Genomic DNA, 12,509 nt, shown 5'->3' with positions numbered 1-12,509 from the left:
CCGAGAAAGAGAGACGTGGCCTGTGCTCTGTCGACGTTTAATATGGACGCCTATTCCTGGCTTTTGGGGCGCTAGGTATGTACATATATAATTGCACACCACTGTATGATAAAACTCCATGCCGTTCTTGACTTTTCTCCCCTTCATTTTTTCTTCGGCACGGGATACGCAAGTAAGAAATAAAAAATAGCCGGCAACTTGCGGCATTCCACAGATACGGCAATCTATTGGGCTCTCTGCTGTCTCTCCTCGAAAACTGGGTGAAGCTACAAGCCGAGGGTGCAGCAGCCAATGTGCATGTAATACAGCATCAGTAATACAGCACCGGTAATACAAGGTGTATGGATCGACAAGTGTCATTATACAAATATCACTTATATAACGAAGCACTATTAAGGTATTACGACGTATTGATACGCTGTGCTCCCTACTTGTACTTACGACATTGGTACGATGTAATAATAATATTGCTCCGTACGAGTACCCATTCCATCGACAGCATAGGAAGAGAGGAAAAAAGCAGGGGAGAACAAGAGACAGAGTACAGCTACCTACAGGCTACTAGGTAATACCAAGCCCAGAGGCCAAATCTCCGTGACCCCCTTTCATCTCTTAAGGGCCTCTATAATTACGGTTGGGTCCCATCTAGCCAATCAGAAGGACATATATGTATTCCCCTGCTGCTAATAACTTGGTGCTTGGTTCCCCCAGAAGACGGCTATGAGAACTAATCCAGGGCAGGAATGGCGTATTTCAAGCCCCTTTTACTTCTTTTACTCTTTTTTCTTTTCGCGCGCGTGTGTGTGTGTGTGGTGAGTTCAGGTAATGAGAGAAGGGGCATGAATGGCCTGTCTGTAGGCAGTAACAATACCTACTTACGGGCTGCTGGTATGAGTAGTATTAGGGGATACAGGGAATAACAGTCAACGCCAACCGTTGATTTCAGTGACCTCCAGAACCAACACCCGCTATAATATTCACCTCCCAGACGGTTGGCAGTGAACACTCGACGAGCCAGTAGATGGCCCACTACGGGCACCAGCACATACTCTTTCCCCTATCATCAACGGTCGCCATAGCACCAGTCGTACCAGTCCATTCTCCTGTACCCGTGTACCTTGCCCCCTCCTCCCCTGTTGCCAGTTGGCCACCACCGAGAGCTGTACCTCACCCCTGTCCCTCTCTCTGCGTCGCTCCTCCTCTCCTTTGCCCTGCCCCTAACTTTTGGTCTCTCGCTCCCGACCTCGCTTTCCACCTTCTTCCCTTTTCTAGCCCGTCCCTTTTTTTAATCAAACCCCCCCTCCCCCCGTTATTACTTCATTCTTCTTCGTCGTCGACAGACTGCGCATCGTCCTTGCCGGTCCATCGTCGATTCTCTGTTTCTTCTCTTGGTCGACTCTGCTTTTCTGCCATCAACTCTCTTGGGAGACGCTAATCGTTACGCGTCCGTGACCCTCCCTAGGTAAAGACGCCCTCCTGAACATTCACCTATCCACCGACGAGACCAAGACAAGTCCTTCCCCTTCTGTTTTGGCATCTCCCGCAGCAGACACACGAGAGACGGTTCCGATTGTGCTCATCTACAAAGACCTGAGTCGAGTCGTGCCATCTTGCGAGCTCTCTTGTCGAGCGGCTGCTTCTTTCCTCCCCCCCTTTAGCCCCTTGTTTACACACGCCACGGCTTGTTTGCTAACACATCACCTAGAAGCTCGTGCTTTCTTCCTCTTTTCATCTTCCAGACCGACCGACCGCTCGTTACTACTTCAAAATGGGTAAGAACTACTACCACTACCCCTTTTCCTGCAGATTGGCGTTGTGTGGTGCGCTTCGAGGCCAAGTCTCGAGTCATCCTTCTTTCTCTCCCCATCGGCCCCTCCAACCAAGCTCTCTCCATACCCACTGTCCCGCGCCTCTCTTGGATTTCGACCCCCGCGACTGCCGTCCTGCTCTCGATGTTTCCTGCTCGTCCCTCTGATTCACACAATATCCACGTTACCGTATAATGGAGTAGCGCTGGGCTGGGCTCCCGCTCCCATGGTGGCGTGCACATCCTCGATCTCAGTGGCAAGATGAACACATGTAATACCGACATCGATTCCAACTGAAAAACGCTACCATGGGTTCCAATACGGCTTGCGCTCGAGAGGCCCCCCATGACAATGGCAGACTCAGTCATACTTTGCATACGTATCCGCATTGCCTGGGGGTGCCCCAAGATTCCGCGGACATGCCGCTCCCACCCTTTCCCCACGACGACGACGAGCAAGCATTGGATGAGAAGATTACGGGGGCCGCCACCTTCAAGCGGCCCAAAGGACGCGGAGAGAGCTCTCAGGAAACTGAAATGGATGGAGCCCAACCCAGATGTCCATCCGTTGACGCGGATGGAACTTATGTCGAGGTTGAACAGCGGGACATGGTGGATGCAACTCGTCAGGGATACCCTGCCTCTGCACCAATAACTATGTATATCGAGCCATACTTCAAGGAGTTTTGCTAACCAGTATCTTCCAATAGCTTCTGCCGACGTCGCGCCCGCTGTGGCCCCCTCGTCTCCGGGAAACAAGGACGACATCATGGAGTCTGTCCAGGGTGTTCCCGCGACTGACCTCTCTACCCTGACCCCTCAGGCCCCCACTGCCCAGGAGAACCAGAACATTGTCCGTCGTAAGCTGACTGGCTACGTCGGCTTCGCCAACCTCCCCAACCAGTGGCACCGCAAGAGCGTCCGCAAAGGCTTCAACTTCAATGTCATGGTTGTCGGTGAGTCGGGTCTGGGCAAGTCGACTCTCGTTAACACCCTCTTCAACACCTCCCTGTACCCCCCCAAGGAGCGCAAGGGCCCCAGCCTCGACATCATCCCCAAGACGGTCACCATCCAGTCCATCAGCGCCGACATTGAGGAGGCTGGCGTCCGCCTCCGCCTCACTGTCGTTGACACTCCCGGATTTGGTGACTTTGTTAACAACGACGAGTCGTGGCGCCCCATCGTCGACAACATTGAGCAGCGCTTCGATGCCTACCTCGACGCCGAGAACAAGGTCAACCGCATGAACATTGTCGACAACCGTATCCACGCTTGCGTCTTCTTCATCCAGCCCACCGGCCACTCTCTGAAGCCCCTCGACATTGAGGTCATGCGTCGCCTCCACACCAAGGTCAACTTGATCCCCGTCATTGCCAAGTCTGACACTCTCACCGATGAGGAAATTTCCAGCTTCAAGTCGAGGGTACGTAATCCACTCCAGCCTATGCTCTCTTCTGGGCGTAACATGACGCAGCAACGACGAATACATGTGCTAATCTGCCATAGATCCTCTCCGATATCAAGTACCACGGCATCCACATCTTCGAGGGCCCCAGGTACGAGCTGGACGATGAGGAGACGATTGCCGAGAACAACGAGATCATGTCCAAGGTCCCCTTCGCCGTCGTCGGTGCCACCAACGAGCTCAAGACTCCTGACGGTCGCAAGGTCCGTGGCCGTGAGTACCCCTGGGGTATCATCGAGGTGGACAATGAGGAGCACTGCGACTTTGTCAAACTCCGCCAGATGCTCATCCGCACCCACATGGAGGAGCTCAAGGAGCACACCAACAACCTGCTGTACGAGAACTACCGTACCGACAAGCTCATCGCTATGGGCGTGTCGCAGGACCCCAGCGTCTTCAAGGAAGTCAACCCCGCCGTCAAGCAGGAAGAGGAGCGCGCTCTCCACGAGCAAAAGCTCGCCAAGATGGAGGCCGAGATGAAAATGGTCTTCCAGCAGAAGGTGGCCGAGAAGGAGAGTAAGCTCAAGCAGTCCGAGGAGGAGCTGTACGCTCGTCACCGCGAGATGAAGGAGCAGCTCGAGCGACAGCGTATGGAGCTCGAGGACAAGAAGCAGCGCATCGAGAGCGGAAGGCCGCTCGAGAAGGAGGGCAAGCGCAAGGGTTTCTCCCTCCGATAAGCTCTCTACGCAGTCGTGGTTCCCGTGACGGTGCCAGCGTGCTTCTTGCTTTCTCCCTCCATTCCACGATGAATGCCCGAGTTTCCCTTGCCATGATGCCCATACAATACCAGCTCGACGCTCTCCCTCTTTTTCTCCTTGGCTGTTTTACTTTTCGACAACTTTTTATTCCCACTTTCCGCAGCACTACTACCGCCACCATCCTCTTCTCTTCAATTCCCCCGAAGGAGCCTTGATTAACGCTACGATGGCCGTCTAGATACAGACCATGCAAACAAAGGTTGAGGGATTTGTCCTATCTTCTTTTCTTGCATGTAAGCGCCTAGAAAACAATGGCCCAATATAACATGGTCCAATATTAAGGCTCTTTTGGCGATATACGGAAATGAAGGGGTTCGCCTGGTAATTCTACGGAAAGTTGTTCCTCTGGCGCGGGGTTTTCGTGGCCGACACGTGTCGAAGACACACAAATACCTGGTTTCCTTTTTTTTATTGTTGTTTCTTTATTTCCTGGTGTCTCTCCTCTCTATATCTCCTTTCTTCTCTTTCTTTTTCTTTAATCTTAGTAACATCAAGGAGCATAGTTTAACGGCACCTTGTTCTCACTGTCATTTTTTTTTCCTTGGAATGGGAATGGCTTCTTGTTTCTTGGCCTTGGCCTTGGAGACGACGTGGAGAGATGCGAGGTGAAATGTTTCTTGTGTTAGGTGCGAATGGGGGGAAGCTGAAAAAACTGACATGTATTTTGAGTTGTTAGGTTGGGACAGGCTGCTTTGGATGTCTCGACATCCGCGTATGTCTAGGCTTTTGCGTATTTCTAGTAATTGTTTTTCCCATGTTTTTCTGACTGTTGTGTTCCTTTGCCATCTGTGATGTGCTCTTGATATTTCTGTCTTGGTCATGTCTATGCCATGTTCGGTTGAGCAGAGCCTCTAAATCCGAGTCGAAAGGCTGGATATTGCAGTTGAACGAAGTGCAAATAAGCCCATTACGAGCACACCATGTAAAGACTGAATCATGATAGTATACAAAAAGAGGAACCCCTCGGCCTCCCTTATCCTTTTATCCTCGACATGTCTATGACAAGGGGGGGGAGGACAGACATGCATACGACAGTGGCAATCCTTTGCCACGTATCAAAAGAACAGAAGACCACTCAGCGGCATGCCTTCTCTTCTTCTCGTGCCTGCCCCCCTGTGCCACCGATATATTTGACGATGTCTTGTTTCCATTCACGCCGGCTGACTAAACCACCCCCCCCTCGATAATTTACCTCCTCCTCGCATTCCGGACGAGAAAAGCGCCGACGACACCAGCCACAACACCCACACCGCTAAGGATGGCCACGCCCATGAGCCCCTCCCTCGCCACCTTGTCGTCGATGAGCTGCCGCAGGTTTGAGGCCTGTAGGTTGGCGGGCTCGCGCTCCAGGAGGAGATCGTTGTAGCGACGGGCCTCGGCGTAGCTACCTAGCTTGTAGTTGCCTAGGGCAAGATAGTACAGGCACTCGCGGCGGCGCTCGGGGGAGACGCGGAATATTTCGGATAGCAGGCGGACGCCTTGTTGCTGGTCTGAGCGGTTATCGGATTTGACAAGGCCCTATGCGCGTGCGTACATTTCACAAAAGTGTGAGCTTTGAGAGGGACAGCAAGAATGGAGAAACATACCCAGGCGTAGTTGAAGCGGGTCTGGACACCGGCCATGTCACCTTCTTTTTCATATTGGGCTCGTAGGACCTGGAGCTCGGATGGGCTCAGGGGACTATCGTTCTTATAGCGTTAAGAGAATAATGTTATCTAGTCGAGAGAGGGGAGGAGAGGAGATTAAAGAAAACGTACGTCTCGGCATCGAGTGCGTCTGCGTTGACATTGTTAGCATGATGATGGGACAGGGAACAGAACAAAGAACGTACAAGGTAGCTCGGTCATCATGGTGGTCGTTGGAATGGCGGTTTACGTATTTCGGGGTGACTCGTTCTGGAATACGTGGATAAAAGCGTGCGGGTTTTCTAGCGTCTATGAGGATGCAATTGCGATTCGTGATGCGAATGTTGGTTGTTGCCGTTAGGAGGAAGAGTGTCCACGGCTCAGGCGTCCTTCGTCATGTGGCTGAGGATGTTTCCTGGTGCGTAGGTTGTGGCGTGTGGCGTGGTGGGGGAGGAGGGGAGGGAGCGGTCTAAAGGACGGGTAAACATCGGGTATTGTTTTGCCACAATCGCTGGGGAGACGCATTTGTTTGTATTGGGGGGGGGGGGGGGGATGATGCAACAACGGCTTTAATATATTTGGTCTTTTCATCCGCAATCACTTCTGGTCATAATTCAAGCTCGTTTGCCAACTATATAAAGACAACAATAAGAGAAAAAAGGAAAAATACAAATAGGAGCCAACAAAATGCTGCTCTCTGAAGAACCCGCCACTGTATGTTTTCCCCATAATCATCATGAAAAACCTTACCCCCTATACTAACTGCGAACGCAGCTCATCCACCACACGGTGCGCAACTTCAACATCGACCCGGACAAGCTGGCCGTGTCACGCGTCAACGAGTCGCTGTCCACCCTCCAGCAGGCGCGGGAGCTCCGGCTACGCGAAGCCGAGCAGTCACTCAAGAAGCTCTCACGGCAGCTCAACACGCTGTCTTCGCAGCACGACGACCTGGCCGCGGCGCACTCGTCGACCGACCACGCGTCGCACATTGCACGCCTGGACACGCAGAAGTTCCGCGTCGCCAAGGCCGCCAACGACGCCGAGGTCGAGACGGAGCGCTTGGCCCAGCAGGCCGCCGACCTCTCCGCCCGGCTGCAGGAGCTCGAGCTCCAGGGCGTCGAGGGCGGGGCGGATGACGCGTCGTCGCGCCGAGGTAGGGACCCCGTCGACGACGAGGTCCTGCTGCGTCTCAAGGTCTACCGCAGCCTGGGCATCGACATCGAGCGCGACAGCAGGGACGGCGAGTGGAATCGTGCCGTAGTGCGCAACGATCGGAGGGGCGATGTCCACGTTGTCAATTTGGATAAGAAGTTTTCGCGATACTTTTACGCCAACCATTTCTGGTCGACGCTTTGAGCAAAGGCATGGCGCTGCCTTCCTCTCGCCATGCCCTTTTTGTTTCTACTATCCAGACATGTTGGCATCTGCGGCAAGTATAAACTCATGATTTTTTTTCCCTTCTGATGCGGCGTCGGACCTGTTTTTCTTCTTCTTTCGGGCTTGGAAGTTCTGACATGATACCACGGATTTCTGATTTCAAACGAATACATGTATGAATTACTACACACTTTATTACTCCAGGGTTGTCCAATTTTCGTACCATTATTCATTTCGCTTCGTGAAGTTATTTCGAGACAAGAAAAGAAAAAAAAACCTTGATCATCTAGAAAGATGCATAAGCGCCTTGATGGCTGCTAATGCCTTTTTGTTGCCTGAGGAGACGTATTTCTGCTCAAGGCAAAATACCCATCAGGCTGCTGCGTGGGTGTGAACTTCAGGCGCGGCCCAGACGGCGTACGCGCCCTCGAGTTGTTGGGCGACGCGGCCAACGACGGCGACGAGGCCAAGGGATATGCGGTGGCGCTACTGCTGCTGCCGACGCCGGCATTGGCTCTCGGCGTGCGACTCTTCATCATGAGATAACCACCTTCGCCGGGGGTGGTAGGTCCGCCGTTGGCTGAGGATGACCTGTGGTGGTGGCCGTGTCCGAAGTAGGACACCGGGCGGTCGGGCATCTCGAGAGGAGGGTTGCACGCTGTGCTCCACAGGTCGTCGTCTATCTGGCCGCCGAGACGCCAACCGCCGATACCTTCGAAGTCACGCTCGGCACCGACGCTGGGGACCAGGCCGAGGCCGCGCTCGCCCAGGGACGATGAGGAGGCGGTTGAGCTGCGGCGTCGGCGACGGGGGGTATGGCTGTGGCGTCGCTGATGATGGGAAGTGCTCGGATAATTGGTGGCCCCCGTGTCGTTGTCGACGGCGGCAGTGGTGAAGAATAGTCGGCGAGAAGGCCATCGTGGCGCCAGGGATAGGAGAATGTCTAGGTAGACGGTGAAGACGCGCAGGAGAAGGACGGAGAAGGCCAGGGTGGTGGTTATTCCGGCCAGGATGGCGAGAGGAACGGTGATGAGACAGAAGCCGGGTATCACCAGAGCTCGAACGGGATTGAAAAGCCCCATGTTTGTAGATGGACTGGGGTGTGGCGGTGCATCACCAAGCTGTGATGTGAAGTTATCTAGTCAGAGGTTTCCCACGACGCGATGGCCATGATTCGATCTCGATTTGAATTAATTCGACAAGTACTACCACAGAGTTGGAAGGGGAGGAAAAAGAAGAGCAGAAACAAGGCGAATAAAGGGCTGGCTGTTGGTAATGGTGTGGTTTGGGGCGGGGAAGCTCAGAAATCAAGGAAGGGGGATTCAATCTCTTGTCTCAATCACATGCCAAGTCGGTTCGTACAGGTTACTCTTCTCTCTGCCTCTACCGCGCGCACTACACAACATAGCCTCGCTGCATCTCTCATTGATGGATATGGAGCTTCACGCGCGCACACAGACACATGCACACACATGTTCAGCCTGTATGGGATTGACGGCACAAGATGACATACAATTCCAAGCTTGGAGTTGGATGAAAATCCGGGGTCCTTGACTCCACACATCATCGCGGCTGACATCATTGGCCATCCAGCCGTCTTTCTCACCCACCAATATACAGCTGTGTAGGTAGGTGCACAACGCATTTCCCCTCTTTCCGAGGAACACTTTTCTAAAACAATGATGGGAACAGCACCATCACGTCAACACGCAAGTATAGTGTACCATGAGCCAAACCCAGGACCGGCATAATAATACCGTACCAAGTAGCAGCGACGATGACGGGAGACGTGAGGATGACGCCCCCTTCCCATGGCATCTAGGCGCCGTTGACGCCCACTGCCATCCGACCGACACGATGGGCAAGATACCGTCGATACCAGGGATGCGCACCCGTGCCATGGCTATCATGGCGACCCGCTCTCAGGATCAGCATCTTGTAGCCAGCGTGGCCGACGACCTAGGTCTGGCGGAGGATGACTCCCCCGTCACCTGTCTCGTCGAGCCGGGGCGGCGCTGCTTCGTGATCCCCTCATTCGGATGGCATCCTTGGTTCTCGCATCAGCTCTACGACGACACAGCGCCCAACCCGACATACTCCCCTGCTAACGAGGGCAAGCAGGAGGAAGCCAAGATGGCGCACTACACTGCTGTTCTCGCCCCGGCCCCCAAGGACGCGGACTTTGTCGCTGCACTTCCCGTGCCCACGCCGCTGTCGTCCGTCGTCGAATCGATGCGCGAGCTGGCGGCTGCGCGCCCGCACGCCCTGATCGGCGAGACCGGCCTCGACAAGGCCTTTCGGCTTCCCTTCCAGTGGGGCCCCGACGACGATGCTGCCTCGCGCGCCGCTGGCGGTGACGACGACGAGACCTCTCTCACCCCCGGCGGACGCGAGGGCAGACGCCTGAGTCCCTACCGCGTACGCATCCAGCACCAGCAGGCCATCATGACGGCCCAGCTCCGTCTAGCGGGCGATCTCGGCCGTCCCGTCAGTGTCCACGGCGTTCAGGTACACGGAGTCTTGCACGACACCATCTCCAGTTGCTGGAAAGGCCACGAGAAGGAAGTCGTCTCCCGTCGGCAGAAACGCATGGTCGCCCCCAAAGCAGAGGACTTGCCCGACTTCTCCGACGATGACGGTGACGGCCCTGCGGATCCTGACTCTCTGAAAGATAACAAGAAGCAGACCACGGTAGGTGGCAAGCCTTTTCCTCCGCGCATATGCCTCCACTCGTTCAGCGGCAGCGTCGAGGTTCTCAAGCAGTGGCTTCGCCCTGCCATACCGGCCGACATCTTCTTCTCCTTCTCGTCGGCTGTCAACTTGGGTACCGATGGAGGCCGTGCCAAGCTTGGTGATATAGTCAAGGCTGTGCCTGATCGGAAGATCCTCGTCGAGAGCGACCTGCATGTTGCTGGGGACGAGATGGAGGCTGCACTGGAGGACATGTATCGTTTTGTGTGTCGGGTAAAAGGATGGACTTTGGAGGATGGGGTGGTCAGGATACGAGAGAATTTTAGGCGCTTCATCGTTGGATGAGATTCTTTTTTTTTTCTCTCCTCTCTCCCTCCCTCTCTCTCTCTCTCTCTCTCTCTCTCTCTCTCTCTCTCTCTCTCTCNCTCTCCCTCCCTCTCTCTCTCTCTCTCTCTCTCTCTCTCTCTCTCTCTCTCTCTCTCTCACACACACACACACACACAAGAGCATGTATCCCTTTTTAGTGGTAAATATGAATGAGATGGTTTGAAATGTTACATCCTGTAAAACGGCATTATCATTACTGTAGGTTGTCTTTACTTGGACTCATTGGGACTCATCATCTGCATCGACAAACAGGAAATAGAAGATTCAAGAACGCCCTCCCAGTAGCCAAAACAGAAAAAGTGGAAAGTCTCGCAAATAAGAAAGCTTTGGTTCCATTCATCCTTGTAGCCATAGCCAAGTCTGCCACTTCCACCATCTCCCCTAGAAAATGGCTGCACATTCTGGAACCCGTCCGTCAGCATGCTCCTCAACATCGCACACTCCGTTCTCTTGCTGCTGCTGCTGCTGCTGCTGCTGCGTTTATTGTTGCTGTCGTTGCCACGGCTGGGGACGAGCATTACAGTCCTGATATCCCTGTTCCTCGACCATGCTGCTCAGCATGCTAGCCACCTCCCTGAAGCCAGCGATGTCCTGCTCCATTGTGGTATCGTACTCCTGACATGACACGTCAGGCCTGGGATGTGAGCCAGTACCCCTATGCATGACCGAGCGTCTACCCTGCAAAGATGACGATGACGTGCGTCGGCCGTTACCGTCGTCGCCAACGTCCCTCTTCTCATCCGAGTTGAAAACGCCACAGAGAAGACGGGGCAGGAACGACCGGAGCGCAGATCGACTCCCGGCCACGCGGGCGAGACAATCCTCCCTGGTGTCGCGGTGGATGATGTTGTAGGTCGTGTCGGTGCGGCTGAAGATGGTGACGCCTATGATGGAGAAGATGAGGAAGAGGAGGCCTGCTATGGAAAGGGTGATGAGGAGGTCAGCGTCTTGGGAGGACTGATACTGTGTCAGCTCTTGTTTTTAGGTAAGAGTATTTAATTGGGAGAGAAAGATTTTTTTTTTTTTCAAAAAAAAAAAAAAAAAAAAAAAGACGGAAAAAAAGAGATAGACAGAAGAAAAACCAAGGGATTCGGCGTATGGTGGAATAGGGAATTCGGCAGGCACCGGATCATCCTGTCCGGCCTCGGCAGTAGAAGTGATGGACTTCATGTCATGGCTGTCAGTCTGCGGCCTGCGGATCAGGTAGGAACCGTCANCGGTGCGGCTGAAGATGGTGACGCCTATGATGGAGAAGATGAGGAAGAGGAGGCCTGCTATGGAAAGGGTGATGAGGAGGTCAGCGTCTTGGGAGCACTTACTAGGTTGCAGATAAGAATACCACGATCTACATCCCATCTGTGCTCGAAAGATTTTTTTTTTTTTCCAAAAAAAAAAAAAAAAAAAAAAGACGGAAAAAAAGAGAAAGAGAGAAAAACATACAAGTGATTCAGCAGAGAGTGTAGGGAGCAATTCGGCAAGCACCGGATCATCCTGTCCGGCCTCGGCAGTAGAAGTGATGGACTTCATGTCATGGCTGTCAGTCTGCGGCCTGCGGATCAGGTAGGAACCGTCATCGGCGCTGACCGAATCCGTCGCCGTCGGTTGAAGACGCACCAGCCCCCCGAGCACGACGCCGTCACGATGCTGCTCGTCCAGGAGCGTCCCGGCAAGGTCGACCATGCGGTCGTACATGTAGTCAAAGTGCCGGGGGACGGCGAAGTACGCGGTGGGGATCGCACCTTTCCCGTTGATGGCCAGGGCCAGCAGGACGAGAACCCGTCCCCGGACCGGGGGCCCATCGCCAAAGAAGCATTCCACGGTCCAGCGGGCAGTCAGATGTGTGTCGTGGCCGATGTCCAGCGTGGCCTCGCTGCGGTAGACGTCGCGTGTACTCGTAGAGGGGAGCTCGTGACCCTGAAGGGACACGCCCGTGGTGGTGTCACATGTAGTATCTGACTCTGGCTGGGGGATGTCGACACGGAGTGGCTACTTATTGTCAGATAGGGGCAAATAATAATAATAATAATAATAATAGATAGATACAACCAAGGATAGAATTGAGGGGCGGGAACAAACAATATGAGTGTATACACCTGGCTCCAGCTCTGCGCGAAAGGGGATATCTCCAGACAGGACCTGACTGGCGCTATCGTGTCGAATCTGACGAGGGGGTACCGGGCGTGCTGAGACTGGGTACAATAGCAGAGAAGCGGTCGCGAGGGCAGTAGTGGTAATCTTGACGAGGCTAGGCATGATATCGTGGGGGGAGGGGGGGGGGAGGCGAAAATGTGGATATTAATCGATGGTCAGGTCAGGTCAGATTGCGATTTGATCATACGTCGGAAATAAATGACATGATACTTGGCATCCCACTCACCCTTACGAGTGAGATATCT

At 53.8% G+C, this 12,509-nt stretch overlaps 5 protein-coding genes and 1 pseudogene across 6 annotated transcripts; 3 read left to right on the top strand and 3 right to left on the bottom strand.

Moving 5' to 3' along the window:
* Positions 1 to 2,227: 2,227 nt before the first annotated feature.
* On the top strand, positions 2,228 to 3,949 carry GMORB2_4086 (septin 7; the record flags this gene model as incomplete). The annotated part of the gene is made up of 3 exons (XM_035466061.1): positions 2,228 to 2,432; positions 2,518 to 3,230; positions 3,314 to 3,949. 3 exons carry the CDS (start codon positions 2,228 to 2,230, stop codon positions 3,947 to 3,949), a joined length of 1,554 nt encoding a protein of 517 aa, XP_035323898.1.
* Positions 3,950 to 5,218: 1,269 nt separating this feature from the next.
* Positions 5,219 to 5,880, bottom strand: GMORB2_4085 (mitochondrial fission 1 protein; the record flags this gene model as incomplete). The annotated part of the gene is made up of 4 exons (XM_035466060.1): positions 5,219 to 5,548; positions 5,617 to 5,710; positions 5,788 to 5,806; positions 5,862 to 5,880. 4 exons carry the CDS (start codon positions 5,878 to 5,880, stop codon positions 5,219 to 5,221), a joined length of 462 nt encoding a protein of 153 aa, XP_035323897.1.
* A 462-nt stretch (positions 5,881 to 6,342) lies between these two features.
* Positions 6,343 to 7,014, top strand: GMORB2_4084 (uncharacterized protein; the record flags this gene model as incomplete). Its single annotated transcript, XM_035466059.1, has 2 exons — positions 6,343 to 6,369; positions 6,430 to 7,014. 2 exons carry the CDS (start codon positions 6,343 to 6,345, stop codon positions 7,012 to 7,014), a joined length of 612 nt encoding a protein of 203 aa, XP_035323896.1.
* Positions 7,015 to 7,352: 338 nt separating this feature from the next.
* Positions 7,353 to 8,117, bottom strand: GMORB2_4083 (uncharacterized protein; the record flags this gene model as incomplete). The annotated part of the gene is made up of 1 exon (XM_035466058.1): positions 7,353 to 8,117. The coding sequence occupies one exon, from the start codon at positions 8,115 to 8,117 to the stop codon at positions 7,353 to 7,355; it is 765 nt and encodes a 254-aa protein (XP_035323895.1).
* A 775-nt stretch (positions 8,118 to 8,892) lies between these two features.
* Positions 8,893 to 10,071, top strand: GMORB2_4082 (Tat protein secretion system quality control protein TatD (DNase); the record flags this gene model as incomplete). The annotated part of the gene is made up of 1 exon (XM_035466057.1): positions 8,893 to 10,071. The coding sequence occupies one exon, from the start codon at positions 8,893 to 8,895 to the stop codon at positions 10,069 to 10,071; it is 1,179 nt and encodes a 392-aa protein (XP_035323894.1).
* A 423-nt stretch (positions 10,072 to 10,494) lies between these two features.
* Positions 10,495 to 12,366, bottom strand: GMORB2_4081 (annotated as a pseudogene). Its single transcript has one exon. Coding segments are annotated over exon 1 (1,368 nt in total).
* Between the last annotated feature and the right edge of the window lie 143 nt (positions 12,367 to 12,509).

This window comes from Geosmithia morbida, assembly GCF_012550715.1.
Source record: "Geosmithia morbida isolate 1262 chromosome Unknown scaffold_2, whole genome shotgun sequence".
Taxonomy (NCBI): Eukaryota; Fungi; Ascomycota; class Sordariomycetes; order Hypocreales; family Bionectriaceae; genus Geosmithia; species Geosmithia morbida.
Note: the sequence above shows the minus strand (reverse complement) of the source record. Positions and strands in the feature narration are given on the sequence as shown.